The sequence below is a fragment of the Harpia harpyja genome, chromosome 5, assembly GCF_026419915.1.
Source record: "Harpia harpyja isolate bHarHar1 chromosome 5, bHarHar1 primary haplotype, whole genome shotgun sequence".
Lineage (NCBI taxonomy): Eukaryota > Metazoa > Chordata > Aves > Accipitriformes > Accipitridae > Harpia > Harpia harpyja.
The window spans coordinates 77904316-77920751 of record NC_068944.1 but is presented as its reverse complement, the minus strand read 5'-3'; the positions used below and the strand labels follow the sequence as shown (position 1 = coordinate 77920751).

General features: G+C 45.8%; 2 protein-coding genes and 1 long non-coding RNA gene across 4 annotated transcripts; 2 read left to right on the top strand and 1 right to left on the bottom strand.

The window, feature by feature from the left end:
* Positions 1-9703, bottom strand: LOC128142308 (uncharacterized). 2 transcript variants are annotated; one of them, XR_008235342.1, is made up of 3 exons: positions 9564-9703; positions 2820-2929; positions 1-383 (listed from the first exon to the last, which is right to left on the bottom strand). It is a non-coding gene; the product is annotated as an uncharacterized LOC128142308 (long non-coding RNA). The 2 variants fall into 2 exon arrangements; XR_008235341.1 differs by lacking the exon at positions 9564-9703 and adding an exon at positions 3843-3930.
* Positions 556-4384, top strand: LOC128142306 (lymphocyte antigen 6E-like). Its single transcript, XM_052788270.1, has 3 exons — positions 556-667; positions 3222-3341; positions 3923-4384. The coding sequence occupies exons 1-3, from the start codon at positions 616-618 to the stop codon at positions 4129-4131; spliced, it is 381 nt and encodes a 126-aa protein (XP_052644230.1). The 5' UTR covers positions 556-615; the 3' UTR covers positions 4132-4384.
* On the top strand, positions 7808-15069 carry LOC128142307 (lymphocyte antigen 6E-like). Its single transcript, XM_052788272.1, has 3 exons — positions 7808-8035; positions 11836-11955; positions 14430-15069. Exons 1-3 carry the CDS (start codon positions 7984-7986, stop codon positions 14636-14638), a joined length of 381 nt encoding a protein of 126 aa, XP_052644232.1. The 5' UTR covers positions 7808-7983; the 3' UTR covers positions 14639-15069.
* The last annotated feature ends 1367 nt before the right edge of the window (positions 15070-16436 follow it).

Genomic DNA, 16436 nt, shown 5'->3' with positions numbered 1-16436 from the left:
GGAGCCTCTGAGTTAGAGTCCTCAGGCATAAATAGTGTCATCGCAGGAATGATACCAGCTGGTTTTCTGCTTAAAGCACTTTCCTTAGTACAAGTGAGATAATGCTGAATGACTGCGGACAATCCAGCGAAAATCTTTTTTGCCTCCTCTCCCACTTCCCACAGATGTGAAGCTCTCATATCCATGGCAGAGAGAAAGGATGGAGGATGCCAGGTGACACCTACTATCTTGCAAGCGATGAGCCACCCCAGACTGGCACGGCTGCCTCTGCTTTGCTCCAGGTTTCGCAGTTCAGCCCAACGGAGTAAAAAGGGCCTCCCATGTTTGAATCAGATAAATTGTTCCCCAAATTAGCAATGCAGACATGGTCAGCAGGAGTAGGCCTTGGAAAAAAAGATTGGATCTGAATGATATGTAAAAAAAAATTGCTACCTGGAGCCTTGTAATAGGTTCCTACGCACAAACACACCCATCACTGATCACATCTTATGTGCTGTCACTCCCCAAACTTCAAATTACTGTAATCAAAGGAAGTCAAAGTAAACGTGGTCCCAGTATAAAACCTTACCGTAGTGCACCATCCCACATTGTTCAGGCTCTGAGGGCACAACAACCATGAAGGCTTTTCTGATTGCCCTGCTGGCGGTAGTCCTGTGTGCCGAGCAAGGTAAGGAGCTTTGGAGGCTGAAAGCGCCAGATGGAGAGGATGAAAATACCAGCAGGGAAATTAGAGATAGCTCAGGGACAAGACAGTTTGGCAGATTTTATTGCAATTGGTGAGGTCTTGGTAGTGCAGTTTTTCTTTGGCATCAGCTGCGTCGAGCAATATTTAGTGTGGTTGAGTCTTAGCTTCTGGGTGAGTTCTGCCGAGGTACCCATAACCCAAAGAAAATGAGCTCACCGCTCTGGTTTCTCACACCCTCAAGTATCAAGCTCCGACCACTCACATCTGAAGATAGGCATGTGAACTGAAAAATGCTAATAAGAATCAAGCTGGGCTCAAAATTTTGTCTTTGATTTTATTTTTGTTCCTGAATGAAAATTGAAGAGTTGTTGATAAAGGTAATATAGCTGGTATTGCCACCGCATCCTCTGCCAGCGTTTCACTTTATTTCCCACAATAACATTACAATTAAGAAACTAGGTTGCTGGCAGATATTTGAAAGCTTAAGAGCTCTTTGCTTATAGGTTTGAAGAGCTTTTTTAAGGGTCTGGGAGTGAGGGTGTTTGTAATGGGATCCACAATGCTCTGTGCTCATCCTCTTTCAAAAGGAAGTGCAGCTCTAACTAGATAATTGTGTAGAAATACCTCATTGAGAAACATTGGCTCTGTGCATGTATTTGCCATCCCGAGGAGTACTGCAAGGCTTTTTGCACCGTTAAGGCGATTTCTGGCTGCATTCACAAAACTAGAGCTAATGGAGGGTGGAGGCCAGACGCAGGCAAGGCTTTAGAACAGCTATAATGGTTTAAGCTGTTATTGTTTCCTGACTGAGAGGGATTTTCCTTGCAACAGTCAGTGAATACGAGTGCATTTCAGTTGCTTTCACACACACGCTGGGGTCTCGGCTCCATCTGCAGCAGGAAGTGGTTTGAACAACTTTGTGAGATTTGGCAGAAAAGCAGATCAGAGAGTGCTACAGGGTCTGTAAAATGCAATAATGCTTGCTGGGCAGCGCGTCTGGGTTTGCTCTGGCATGGTCTGCAAAGGGGCATTAGCCCACAGCTCGAGTTGGGGGACCTCCAGAGGAGAGGTGAGAGGCTTGATTTACCCAAGTGATGGAGAACCGGTGAGTGCTGGATAGTCACTTAAAGAGAAGTTAAAACCAGGATGCAGGACGGATGATTTTATCTGTTGTTATGGAGAACCCCTGCGCTCGCAACACCTGGCACTAGAAAAGAGCATCTGGGTAGGTTTCAGAGCAAGACCGTCAACCATGCTGAGGCAACCAGAGCTGGCTCCAGAGCCTTACCCAAGGCATCTGAGCTCCCCACATCACAGAGGGGAGGCCTTTTGTTCTCCTATCTGGGGTAGTTAGGGCCTAAAATGGCTTTTAATTCTCTTTTTAAACTGCTTCTGGAATTGTCTAACCAAGCCTCATGGGCTAGGTTCAACTTCAGAGATGAATTTGAAACAACAGCAGCTGGGCTTTGGAGAGTCCCTGGGAGGAGTTTCCTTGTTAAAACCAGGTTCAAATTCAATTGAAGGGGGCTATTCTGTGCAGAAATACGAGCCTCCCTGGGCTGAGAAAGCCAGGAGAAACTGAACCAGGGAAATTTCAGCCTAACGGAGGACCCTCCCTGGCTTGCAACTTGGTCACCTTCACCCAAGAGCTCTTCACCACTGGTGACAATGGAACAGGCTGTCCCGAGAGCAGCTTAACTGCCTCTGTCACCCCTGCTCAGACATGAGGAGCATTTAATGGGACTCTGAACAGGAGGGAAACAGTTTCCACCAGTTGTGAATCAACCTCCAGGGAACGAGATGACACGTGCTGGTGTTTCTAGCAAGGCCAGCTGGCCAGCCTGGAATTTTACACAATTTACTTCAGTTTTGTCAGAAATACATATCCTACCTCATTCAGGCTTTGTAATAGACCTGGCTCAGCCCTGCTAATAATATCACTGAGAACATATTGTTCCAGGCGCTGGTAGAAATAATCTCTCTATTGTCCAGAGCAACCTCTCCCAGGGAACTCCCTTTAATGGGTCTCTGTGCTCAGTAATTTAGCTCACAGGGGTGTCATAGGCTTTAATTAATTCAGGTCTGTACAGCGTTTTGCAGATGCAATCTGAAAATACTAAAACTAAGCTCTTACCTGAGAACAGTGCCAGTTCATCCTCTGCTTGCCAGAGCTATACCAGACCCAGCAGGGCAGGGCGCGAGCTCTGTTTTTGCAGGTTGGCTGTCAACCGGGCCAATGCGGACCTTGGGGAGAAAGAAAGGTCACCTGAGAGTGCTGCTCAGGTTGAAAAAAAATGTGTTTTCAGGTTTAATCACCAAAAATCTCAAGTAAAGAAAGAAAACTTGTTTTGTTCTGTTTGTTTGCTTTTGCAGCTTCATTAATCAAAACCAACTTCTTATTTCACTTGTCGTGAAAACTTGTTTGTAACATACTTTTCACCTTGTATTTTCCAAGAGCGGACATGGCTTTTGACACTTTCTTCCCAGGAGGGCATTGCTGGAAACTACTAATATGTGTCATGTGCGCTCTTTCCAGCTTCCTCGCTGTTTTGCTACACATGCGACAATGAACACTCCAACTGGAACTGTCTTAAAACCTATAAGTGTGAAGACCATGAGAAATACTGTATAACCACATACAGCTCTGCTGGGTTTGGTGAGTACCAGCAACATGTCAAGGCTTTTTTTTTTCCTCCAGAGACACTGATGAGCAAGAGTTTTTTTAGGGCAGTAGTTGATCTTGTCGGAAAGAACTGATCACTGAGGTTTAAGGATCACAACACATAACGTGTGTGAATCCCTCAGCGGTGCTCTGTGATCCACCACCTGGGGTATGTTCCTCACCACTTTGTGGGAGGGCTGGCTGGAGCACACAGATTTTCATGAGCAGACCCTGTTGCTTGATCTGAGAGCTCACACACACACACTTCGTGACGGAAGGTGGAAAGGGGTTGGATATAAGTAATGTGGTTTTAGAAACCGAAAATGCATTGGCAGTGATTTTTTGCCGTCCTACATGAAACATGGTGTGGGTTTCTACCAAGGACTTTCTAGTGTCATGCATTTGATACAGGTCATGTGGACCCTCACCCAGCACTCATCAAATCCACTGATTGCTGTTATTGCTGCATTGCAAATTAAGCATAGTGCAATATACCTCCTCCTACCGTCCTCTGGTCAGCTCTTGCAGAAGAATCTTCAATCACAACTCTCCTTTCTTGTCTATTCTCCATCCAGGCAAGGACATAGGACACCGTATCACCAAGAAATGTTCCGCAGACTGTCCTGAGACAAATGTGGACTTCGGTATGGCGGCTTATTCCACCAAATGCTGTAGTACCTCCCTGTGCAATTTCAGTGGTGCCAACAGCATAAAAATCAGCTACGCTGTGATGTTCCTGGGAATTGTGGCCAGTTTGATCTGTGTCATCAGGGCAGGATTGTGATGAGGGGTGGGAGAAAATGTGACAACCCAAGAACCTACAAGGTATTCCCCAGCTGAGAAACCAACACCCTCTGTCAAGTGTCTCCAACAGTGTCTATGCTACCCCAATTTTTTCCAAGATACTGTTTCAGACCCCATCCACAAAATGGCATGGCAGCGTAGCTCCTATCTTTTCCCCTGTATCATTTGTTGTTTTGTACTAATTTTCCCTGGGAAAGCTCTTTTGATAGCATGTGTGTGACAATTGTCAGACAAAATAAAGATTTATGTTATTCTAGAGTGTGTTTGCTATATCCACACTAAGATCAGCCTGAGAAAACAGCTCTGCCAGAAAGGGCTGTAGTCTGAATCTCTACTTCACATTGAATTCCTCTTTTTAGCACCTGAGAATCTTCTCCTGGCTGCCTTTCCCAATTGACTCAGTTGCATCCCGCAGCTCAAGACAGACACTCCACAGAGCCAGATGTTCTGCCTGATCACTCAGTGCTAACGAATGAAGGTGTCAATCTGGAAAGGTCAAAGATGTTTGTGTTGTTCTCATTGTGAGCAACAGCGAGAATTGTTTTGCAACTGCTAACGCACAGGACTGGGGGTTTGCCAGGTACTCTTCGTGCTCCTGGCTGTGCTGCAACGTTCTCGTGTGATCTCTGCAGGGTGGATGGTTCCAGCTTTTAAAATAGGTAAAGGGCCCACACCAAGATGCTGGAGATGTCCAAGATGAGGATGGTACTGCTGGAATCTGTCCTGATGGAAAGGGGACCTCCATGGCTGCTTGGAGAAGGTGCTGCTGTCTGAGCGATTGCTCATGACAAAACGGGCAGAAAGAGCCCAGCAAAGGCAACGGGTGTCTGATCTGGTGGGGAGGTCTCTGCTCCTTCCCTTTCCTCTGTCGCTGCTGCATTTCCACATTTGAGGATGGAGGAGATGGGGTGGAGATCTCCTTCAGCTCTCGGAGGAGCAGAACTATAGCTAAGATGGGCGAAATACATGCACTTTTGGAGCTGGAGGGTGCGTAAGTCCCAGCTGAGCAATTTATAAGTGCAGTGCTGCATTTCAGGAGGGCTTGTATAAAAGTGGTACCTAGCAAAAAGCCCTGACATTTGCAGCCCAGATGAATTTGAGGGGAGTGCTGCTCCACCAGGGCTCAAGAAAGGCTGCAAATTGCACGTGTTTCTGTACAACGGGGAGAAACTGGAGCGCTCGCCGAAGGCTGTGAAGATGGGATTAGGTTTAGTCATCCTATAAAAATGTAATTTCTGAGCAAGGAGGGTGTTCTGGCATTTATTTAAATATGAGATGGGCTAACTGAAGAATGGTAGTGTTGTAGCATTTCTGTGCTGAGGGACTAACTGAAACTTGGGGTTTTGCACTTCTTTTTAACCACTTATCCCATCGCTTTTCCTATATGTTAATCACAATAATTTCTGAAATGATTCTCAAAGCTTTTGGCCAACTTGAAAATCCACAATTAGTGAAAACATCTGAGTTTCACAGTTCCTTTTAAATTTCAGCTTTTGTTTCATGACAACTATGCATTTTCACCAAGATAAAGGAATCGTTTGCCCTTCTCACATGACAATTTCAACCAGGTTTAGAACAAGATGAGCAAAAGACTCTCCTTCCTTCTCCACTCAGCAACTGTGTCAAGGGAAATAAGTCTTTCCACCCCATCCTCCACCCCCAGTTAAATCCCCTGTTACTCTTTCCAAAATCTTCTTGAAGTTTATAGCTTCCAAATACTTGTAAACTGTGATATTACCTTCTCCGTTGCCTTGGTCCCTCTGGTGTCCTAATCATCTGTGTCTTTTCTATCCCCATGGGTTCTTTTCAATCTATCTCACCTGGCACTGGTGAAGGATGAAGATAACATTAATATCAGGGGGACATATGGGACCAGTTGGAAGGGTGCAGGACCTTCTAATGGAAAATCTCAACTGTCAGAAATCCTGCAATAACTCCTGTAAGAAATACAGCCTTGCCATCTCAAAATCTCAGCAGCTTGCAGGAGACAAGAGATATTTTAGTTTTTGCTTGGATGAGACTACAAGGGAGGGGGGAAAAAAAAAAGTGCCTGGCTGAGCTGCTATTTCTGTACCTGTTAATGGATGCTGTTGGCTGAAATAAATCTGAATGTGGGCTGCCTCTGCGGCGCAACGTACAGTCTGTAGAATGACATCGCCTTGTGACTAGAGCCCCCCTTGCTGCTATTACCTCAAATAGTCAGCCATAAAAGTTGATTTACCAATAAAGACTCATTAAATCTCTTCTGAACTGGGGAAAATAAAATATTTCACAAGGAATAGAGGGTTGCACTGCCTGGCATGGAGGGTGCCAGCTTCTGTTTTCCTCCTGCCTGGTGTCTTACAAAGGCATTGGTCTTACGAAGCCAAACAACGTCCCTCCTTTGAGCTTTCTTGGTTAATTGCCACCTCTGTTCCCACTGAGTTTCATGCTCTACCTATTGAGAAAGCAGAAATTTCCTCACCTTAGTCATGCAGGTCTCCATATGAACAATATTTATATGTCCAATTTAGAGGTGTTGGAAAGACTTACATCACCTCAAGAACTCGGCATGCCTTTTTGGTGAGATAATGACTGTAGGTGGGTCATATTGGAAGCCCAAATATTTAATGGGAGATGGAAATCTGAGCGACTTTGAGACGAAGAAAAAAGGGAAATAAACCAGATGGAGAGCAGCAAGGGGCAGAGTCGCTGGCAGAAGCTTGGGGCATGCAGGGTGCTCCTGCAGCTCTGAGTGTCATGTGAAAGGGATCCAGCTGGACCATTTCTGGGACTGTGCCTCCATCCCCACGACTAGATGGCAAAAAGACAACGGTGGGAGGAAAAAGCAACAGCACTCAGAAGAAGGTGGGAAAGATTCTCATTTTATACAGGGAGATAGGATGAAACATGATAAAAAAGGAGGAATAAAGAGCACCGTATGGAAATCCAGTGGAGTACTCCGATTTGGCATTTCACATAATTTTTGGCTACAATTTTTTTTTTTTTTCTGAAGACTTAATGAGTTGAGATCCTTGATCAGGCAATCCCTCATTCTCCATGCTTTAACTGGTTTGTTTTTTTCTCCCTGACATTTATTTTTTTGTGATTTGTGAAAAAAAGTCACAGCTTGTTCAATGTGATGGGAGTGGGTGTTATTTCTATTTTTTAATTTAAGTGGTCATTTTCATTGCCCAGTGGAATTTATTTTCTAATAAGATAACATTTTCCCTCATATAAAATATCCAATTTTTTTAACAGAAACATTTATGATTTTGAACTGCTGTCTTAAAAAGGCCCACAGAAAATTATGTCTGGTCCCCTATGAAATGCAGTGGAAGGATACTGCTTTTCTGATCTAGCTGTATTGACAATCCTGGGAGACATTTCATAGAAGTTTCAATCCCAATTTCAATTTTAAATTCAATCAATTTCCATATGCACTAAAACAGTGCGCGAGGAGAGGATCTTTAAGGATGCAGCCTGCTCTGAGACCCAAGCTGGCCTGGAAAGGAAAACGTTCCTCTTCTCATGTGGACACTGTTTTGTTTTTGTGTTTTGCTTTTCCTCCACTTATCCAGAATTAGAAACTGTTGCATACTTAACACTAGATGAGCAAGCTGCATTGTGAAACAACTAGGAAAAGAAGAAGTGGGGGGAGAATATATGCCTATTGAGATTTCCAGCAAAGCATACTTCCACATGCAAGCACTGACACGTTACTCTCAGTCACCCATCATCTGACACAGCAACCCTATAGTTATTATCCTAGCATCAAAGCAAACACTGCAGAGGTATAAAACCTGCCCTGGGTGAGTCCTGCTTGTTTTGGAGGCTGTGAGACCTATAAAGGATGAAGACGTCTCTTCTTGTCGTGCTCATCATAGCCCTGTGCACGGAGAGTGGTGAGTCTCCAAGAATTGCTTTGCACTACCGAGACCCCCAGAGTTGGGGCATGTCTTTCATATTGCAGGATGACGAGAGGATTTTGCAGCATGAATGGTAAAGCTGAAGGGTCATTAGGCTCTAGACAGTATCCCAGTCCTCAGGATAAGAAGCCAGAGGATGTATCCCCACCAGAAGTTGGAAGGATGCTGAGGAGCTGAAGTGGGGGATGAGATACCCACCTCACCTGACTCTCGCAGTCCCAGCCCAACCCTTGGAGTGGCCCAGTGCAGGCAGCTGAGAGCCCTTGGTCCAGCTCTGTGAGAGAGGGGTTTAGTTGAGGAATATCCAGAGCTGGACAGGGAGAGGACAATACGTGCAATAAAGCTGCAGATTTGACATGTAACTAACTACAGCCTGATTTTTTTAATTTTTTTTTTTTCACTTACTTGTTTACTGGTTCAGTTACAAATGATCATTGCCTAAATTGGGAGAGATGGTCGTGCCACAAGAAGATGCAATTCTGGCTCCCATCTCTTTCTTGCAGCTTGTTGCTTTGAGGTGCAACTTTTGCCAATGTTGATCCCAGGTCTGGGATGGAGATGCAGAGTCCCGTTCTCATTCTGATAACTGGATTTTTTGGGAAGGATGCACTGGGAAACTGCACTTTAACTTTGCCTGCTTGGGCTCTGCCAAGGACCGCTGCCTGTGCTTCTGGGAGATGCCCTGTTTGCACAGAGGTGGGCTGTGGGTCAGGCAAGGAACAGAGGGTGCAGCCCTGAATATCCCTCTCTGACTATTCCAAGGGAATAGTTGATTCCTTCAGCTCGGGGGGCTTTTGCTTTATTGCAAACTGAATTTTTCTCAGGCTCTGCCATAGGGTTTTACTTGCAAATTACTGGCCGTTCTGGTACCGGTCTAGCAGAGCACTTAGGCTCACACTTAATTTGAGGCTGTAAATGTTCTTACTGCAGGACTTCATAGGCTTCAGACTTGGCATGTGCTAAATCATTGTGCTCAACAGGGTTGAGAAAGTTGAGGGTAATAAAAGGATTCTTTCCTGCAGCTTATCAACTGTAATCGCATTTTTTAAAAAGATCACGTAATGAGACAGCAAACTTACCAAAGGAGTCAGTGAAAATTAACACATATGCAGCACCACTTCGCTGTGCAATCTAGCCAGAAGGCTGGTTGCTGTTCCAATTAATCCTGAACCTGACTGATATTAACAGTGTAAATCCTGCATCTGCCGGCATTTGCACTTGCTAATGCTTTACACGTGTAAGTTGTTTATCTGGGTGGTTCGAATTATTCACCTGAAAATCTTCCTTGAGGAATGTTCTTTTTCCGTTAGAGCAGAAGTCTTGCGGGGTGCAGACAGCAGACCTCCAAAGGCAGCCTGGTTTAACCCCAGCTTTGAATCCCAAGTAGGGCACAGTTCAAAAGAAATACCGTTCCCTTTCCCACTCAGCCCTCGTTGCAACAGATATCTCAACAGATGCAATAAAATAGACGTTTTTTTCAGCAGCATGAGAAAAATTGTCTTACCTGATTTCAGGGTCTTAACTGAGTTACCAGGTTAGGAGCCCATACGGCTCCAGAGTCCTCTACAGTACATGGTGAGTGAGAAAGAAACCTCTTGAGCACAGAGGTTGGCAAAATCATCCCTGCAGGGTGCTTGCCCCCTCTCCTGGCTAGGAGGGTTCCAGGGCAACTGGGTTCTGAAATTGGCAGGTTTGGGAGGTTGGGATGAAACAGGACTTGGGCATGCAATAAGCTCCACTGTTTCCTCCATAGATTCAGGAAGTTTTTCTTGGAATGGGCTTGATTAAAGAAGCTGCATTAATTAAGGAATAAAATGAGCTACATGTCTGGAAATCCCAGTTTGGGGACTCTGCTCTAGTCTACACTTATTCTGGGAGGAAAGGGTGGTTCCCAGTGGGGTGGAGCAGAAATGTGCCTGTATGGGGTTTGCACAATAAAGAATGAAGCCACACCACTTTGCATGCAGATGGTCTAAAGGAGGGTCCTAGAACTAGAAAAAAAAAAAAAAAAATATCCTGCAGTGTCAGGACAATACTGACTGCAAGAGCCACGCAGGACAGCTGAGAGGTTCTGGAGTTGGAAATGACCAAGGTAGGAAGCAAATTGCAATAGTCTCGGTATCAAGTCAGAGCGAGCCGGGTGGCAGGTCTAAGGCTTTTGAAATAAGGGTATTGAACATGGGAACAGAGGGAGATGGGATCTGAGTCACTGCGAGCCCTGTTGCCTGCCGTCTGTGTCCTCTGCTAGCTGCTCTTCAGTGAGAGACAACAGAGGGAAAGCAGGAACTGTGAGGACTATGGACCACAAGAAGAAAGTGAAGGTCAGTGCTGGGTGGCCATGGAAAGGGAAAAGGGGCTGCTAGCTGGTGTGGGGAGAGAATATTCTTCCACAGAGACAAAGAAGGATGAATAGTGCCCTAAAAGGCATTTTTGTGGCTTCCTATGAAATACAGTGACGGTGGTCACCTGGGGTCATGGTCTGAGCTGGGACCAGGTCTGAGCTAGTACGACGTTAAGGAGCACAGACCCTGTTTGGGCCAGATGAGCTTGTCTAAGGTTAGACAAGGGCAGCAATGAGGTTGGGGCATTGCTGGCAAAGGCAGTAACAATGGCAAAGAAGCTCAGGCAAGGGAGAAGAGCAAGGGAGACGAAGAGCAAGGAAGGCAAAGCTAAAGGACGGTGCTGGTACAAGAATAAGAGGGGTATTAACTGTCCATAGATAGGGATATCCTGGAAATGAGAAGAATGAGTCTAATCCCTGGTGGGTGACATTACTGCAGGAGTGTTTGCTCCAGATAAACAGATGAGTAGGAAATTCCCCTTATCATGCAGAGAAACCTTCCCCAAGGATCTCTTTGCTATGAATGACTGCTTTAGCTTACTTGAGTGCAAGCTGTTTTCATTCATTCATACTAGCACAGCGCTTTGCAGATGCACAGTGTTACAGATGTACACATTTTGTAGTGTTAGGCAGTCATCACCCACAGATGGCTGTAAAAAGGAATCTGCTGCAGCCAAGAGGGTGGCTTGCTGAGTCCTGTCTTCTACAGGTCCAAGATTGCCTCCTGACACAGGAGAGCTCTGAAAATGAACCAGCCAAATGCTAGGATCCATCTTTCTAGCAAACACTGAGAAGCAGATCTAGGTCACTTGTCCCTCATTTGAGATACATTGGGGGGGCATACAGTAAAATATTCATGCCTAGTATGGCCAGAGGGGGTTACTCTTAGGTCTGTGTCTCCCTTTTTGTATTCAAAAAAGGTTTTTAAAGTAATTCACTGTTGGTCTGTGTGCTCTGAGAAAGGATGTGTAGGCCAGGACTCTTCAGATGACTTGAAAAGGATGCGAAAGAGTGTGGACAGGAATCCACTGTTCTCTTTCTATACAAGAAATAGTGGCCACCAACCAAGGCTTGGAGGAGCCAGGTTGGAAAGAAACCACAAGAGCTTCACGCTGCAAGTGGTAGTAGACTGGGGTGCTCTTCCCAAAAGCACACTGGGGATGCCAGATGTTGAAATGGGAGACTCAAGTAAGTATCCAGAAGGAAGATCCTTTGAGGGTTACTAAATAAGCAAACCACATCCGTGTCAGGAATGTGAGCTTAAAGTAATTTGCATCCAGGAGAGTCGCTGGGGCCAAGTTTCACACACCCAGGAGGTTGTCTGCCTGAGGCCACTGGGCTTGACAGATCCTCCATCTGGACCAGCACCACCAGTTTTGTGCTCCTACGGGTATTTCTAGAGGGGATTGATGGGTGTTGTGTGCTTCTTTTGCAGCTTTCTCCTTGACGTGTTTCACATGCAAAGATGCAACTTCCAATTTACATTGTCTCAGTACAACCACATGCTCTGACCATGAGAAGTACTGTCTCACAACCTATTCTACCACAGGACTCGGTAAGTGTGAAGCTTTTCTAAGGCTCTGATGACAAATGTCATGGTTTAATCCCAGCCGGCAACTAAGCACCACACAGCCATTCGCTCACTCCCCCCGCGATGGGATGGGGGAGAGAATCAGAAGAGTAAAAGTGAGAAAACTCGTGGGTTGAGATAAAGACGGTTTAACAAGTAAAGCAAAAGCCGCACGTTCAAGCAAAATAAGGAATTCATTCACTACTTCCCATCGTCAGGCAGGTGTTCAGCCATCTCCAGGAAAGCAGGGCTCCATAATGCACAATGGTTACTTGGGAAGACAAACGCCATCACTCCGAATGTCCCCTGCTTCCTTCTTCTTCCCCCAGCTTTATATGCTGAGCATGACGTCCTATGGTCTGGAATATCCCTTTGGTCAGTTGAGGTCAGCTGTCCCAGCTGTGTCCCCTCCCAACTTCTTGTGCCCCCCCAGCCTCCTCGCTAGTGGGGTGGGATGAGAAGCAGAAAAGCCCTTGGCTCTGTGTAAGCACTGCTCAGCAGTAACTAAAACATCCCTGTGTTATCAACACTGTTTTCAGCACAAATCCAAAATGTAGCCCCATACTAGCTACTATGATGAAAATTAACCCTATCCCAGCCCAAACCAGCACATTCTCCACCCCTTATTCCATACCATTTACATCACGCTCAGGTCCCATGCTATCCAATACATCCTCATTACCCACCACTCCCCTTCCCATCCTTTGATGTAATACACAGATATCATTACTGTAGTCTATGGACCACCCTTGTAAAATGTCCACAAAATGTCCAGAAATGTCCACTGAGTTCATTTAGTCCATGATTTTGGCCTCCATCTCTTATGGTGGTCACTCGGGACAGGAGAGGTGGTGTGTTGTGTGGAGTTATTGGGCACCAAAGCCAGCTCAGGTTGGGTCACTGCTGCACTTGCACTGCTTCTTGTAAGGCTTGTCCTCTATTGGTTCAGGTGGTTCCTGCTATAGTAATTCCTAAAACATGCAACACAAATCATGGGTTACAACAATTTAAAGGTATTTCCACTACAATCTCCACCCCTGGTCCCTTTGGACCAGACCATGGGGTTTAATATTGCAATAAACTCCCCTTTCCCCTGCTCCGGCTTGGGCTTATCTATAGACTGCAGTCCCTTAGGGGAGTACCTGCTCCACCTTTCTATGAGCCACAGTCTCTCCAGGGGTATATGTGCTGCAGCATAGACTTATCCACAGCCACAGTTGCTTTCAGGTGTACCTGTTCCAGCGTGGACTTATCCACAGCCACAGATACTTCAAGGTGTACCTTCTCCAGCATGGATTTATCCTTGGGCCACAATCCCTTCAGAGGTATACCTGCTGTGGCACAGGCATAACCACGGCCACAGACACTTTGAGATGTACCTGGTCTGGCATGGGCTTATCCACAGCCACAGACGCTTCAGGGTGTCCTGCTCCTGCGTGGGCTCATCCACAGGTCACAGTCCCTTCGACTCAAGTTCACGCTGGAGTTCCAGCCTGTCCATTACAGCAGCACAGAAACAGCAGCGATGCCCTGGCCATCTGCCAGCCCAGGCGCATTGCCATTGCTGTTATCAAAATGTTCCCAGGCACAGCAGAGTAAGATGATAAGCAGTATAGCAAGCGGTGAAAGCAAAAAGCAGCCACTAACAAGCTCTAGACTCTAATATACAGTAAGGCAAGTAAGCCCCACGGCAAGCACAGGAGCCTGCCAATTAAAAGCTAAACAGCAATAACAGCTATAAATTTGATCTAGCACATTCCAAGCAAACCCGTCATTATCTCAAACCCTTTGAGCCCCATGTTGGGCATCAAAAAGGACTGTCATGGTTTAACCCCAGCCGGCAGCTCAGCCCCACACAGCCACTTGCTCACTCCACCCGGTGGGATGGGGGAGAGAATCAGAAGGGTAAAAGTGAGAAAATTTGTCAGTTCAGATAAAGATGTTTTCAGCACAAATTCAAAACATAGTCCCATAGTAGCTACTGTGAAGAATATTAATTCTATGCCAGCCAAAACTAGCACAGAGAGATACTGGAAGAGAGAGGATTTCTCTGCACAAACCTCGTGTCTCATCTCCAAGCTCAAATATATTCTCATGAGGTGGTGGGATTGGAAAGGGCCAGGTCCTGTGGAAGGAGCAATCCCAAGGCATGGTGAGGATGATGTCTTGCAATCTTGCACTGTAAAAATGCATTAGATCTCTGAATTCTTGCCCTAGGTTGCACTCAGCTGGCCCTGAAAACAGCAGAGTCGTAAGGCCTGGAGATCGTCTCCATAGGTCGCACATACCCAAATAACGATGCAGTGCAACGAAGCCCAAGGGAAAACCAACAGCATTGAGTACAGAACAATGTATTCCCCACTGGACAGTGCACAGCCAGTCTATCACTGAAGTCTGTAAAAAATATACAAGACAAAAAACTTGACTTTTCTCCCCATTTTCTCTCTTTCCCACTTCAGGCAATGACCGTAACCAGCGTATTACCAAGAAATGTTCTGCATTTTGCCCAACAATTGACCTGAATATTGGCATAGCCGGGGTCGCTACCAGCTGCTGCGAGACTTCCCTGTGCAACATCAGCGGTGCCAGCAGTGTGAAAACCAGCTACACTATGATAGCTCTGGGTGTCTTGGCCAGTCTCGCCTGCATCCTCCGGCTGGGTTTTTAAAGGGGCTGGGAGGGGGGAAAGGAGCTGCCTGGCCTTGCATTGCAAGGGATCAAACCCTCATCTGTACAGTGTGAATCCTGCCCTGTTTCTCCTACCTGGAAGGTCACATCCCATCAGCAAATATTTTTGCTCTTTCTGTGCTCTGATGGCAATGCGCAAGAGCACAGCCCTACCTCAGAATGGTGTTTGGAAGAGAAAGGCGTGATGCGGAGCCCTGCACATGCAGAAGGGCACCATATAGTCACCATCTCTCCTACTATTGGCCTTTATAACCCCATGCATTTTTCCCCCTTCATTTTGTCCCTGCCATTCTCTTGTGCCATTTTTCCCTTCATACCATTTTCTGCCCTGTATCATTTTGCTCTGAGGAAGCCTTTAATATTATAGTTGTTAAACAGAAGCTGGGCACAATAAAGTGTTATTTTATTCTATTGTGTGACTGTGTGGTATGGTACATCGGGCGTAGCAGCTGGATGCATCCACGTTAGCAGCAATAAAAGCGGAGGCGTTAGTCTGCAAGTCAAATTGAAATAATGCTGAAATATATTGCAATTGCTTTGCATTCACTTCAGGAAGCCTCTCCCCAGATTTTTCTTTTTTTTCTGCATTGGCAGAAGTGTCATTTTGTGACTCCATTTCAAAGTAAACTGTATTCTATTTAACTTGCTTTCAGTTTCTCTTCTGGGTCAACCAGCTGAAAGGAAATGGCTGTTGAGCTCTCCAGCAGGCAAACAGAGGGGACAAGGTGGGACCCAGCAAGAAGGGATCTTGAGCATTAAGTTTTCTTTAAACTGATTTAAGATCTTCCAGTGGAAATTGCTTTATAAGCATTACGGATTATTTTGAAAGGGGAGAAAAGTATCTTGCATGGTGCTTAAAGGAAAAATCATCGGAAAAGACAGACCGTTTCTACCATGTGTCTGCTGAGTCTGGAAATTTCAGCTTCATCTATAACAAAATATTAACTTTGAAAATAAATCTTTTATGTTTGCTGGTCAAGTTTCCTATCGGGGTTAAAGTTGAAGGAACTCATTCCTCTGCACTGACCTTCCTTATGGATAATCTTAGCTAGGAATGAGAGATTTACTCACTCAAACCCTTCTGAAGTGAGTCACAGGAGGCTGAAATGCTTTCTCCTGAGCTGAAGAAGCTCTCTACGAGGATTACCCCAACAAGATCTCCCAGGATAATTAGTTGGGTGCAGCTCACCCAGCTGGTTTTCTCTCTGTGGACTCATTGCACAGGGAGAGCAGCTACACACTTTGCTCGGTCTGCTGGGTATTTTACTGATAGCAGAGGAACAACAACACTCAGAAACAGCTGGATATTTATAAGAGGTTTGCAAAGGAAATGTGGTCTTACGGCTCCAGCTCACCCCAACCTGCTCCCATCCCTTCTTGTCCACCCTCCCTCCTATTCACATCCGACCCCCAGCTGTGCACTCCCTTGCTGTTTTCTCTCTCAGCCTTACCTATTGGATTCTTCATCCAGTCTTAGTCTGGGCTTTACCTCCAACCTCTATTTTCTTGCTAGAGCCTCAGCTCATTTTTTTCTCCTTGGTGCAAATGCAACATTGGCCAAGGATAACTCCAGCTTTAGCAATGAGACTCTCCGTTGTCCTCACGGTTTCTATTGCACTGCCATCCCCCAGCTGAGCTGGCTCCAGTCTTCTGTCCAATCTACTCTCTTCACCTTTCTTCCCCTCCTGCCAGATTTAGAGATATTCAAGCCCCACACACATTTGAACACCTCAAATGAGCCGAAAACTGTTCTGTGGCCTTGGATGGCCGTACTCTGC

Coding starts and splice junctions, on each gene's coding strand:
- LOC128142306 (XM_052788270.1), top strand. CDS start 616: ATGAAGGCTTTTCTGATTGCCCTGCTGGCGGTAGTCCTGTGTGCCGAG. Junction 668..3,221: donor AGTCCTGTGTGCCGAGCAAG/GTAAGGAGCTTT, acceptor CGCTCTTTCCAG/CTTCCTCGCTGTTTTGCTAC. Junction 3,342..3,922: donor ATACAGCTCTGCTGGGTTTG/GTGAGTACCAGC, acceptor TTCTCCATCCAG/GCAAGGACATAGGACACCGT.
- LOC128142307 (XM_052788272.1), top strand. CDS start 7,984: ATGAAGACGTCTCTTCTTGTCGTGCTCATCATAGCCCTGTGCACGGAG. Junction 8,036..11,835: donor AGCCCTGTGCACGGAGAGTG/GTGAGTCTCCAA, acceptor CTTCTTTTGCAG/CTTTCTCCTTGACGTGTTTC. Junction 11,956..14,429: donor CTATTCTACCACAGGACTCG/GTAAGTGTGAAG, acceptor TTCCCACTTCAG/GCAATGACCGTAACCAGCGT.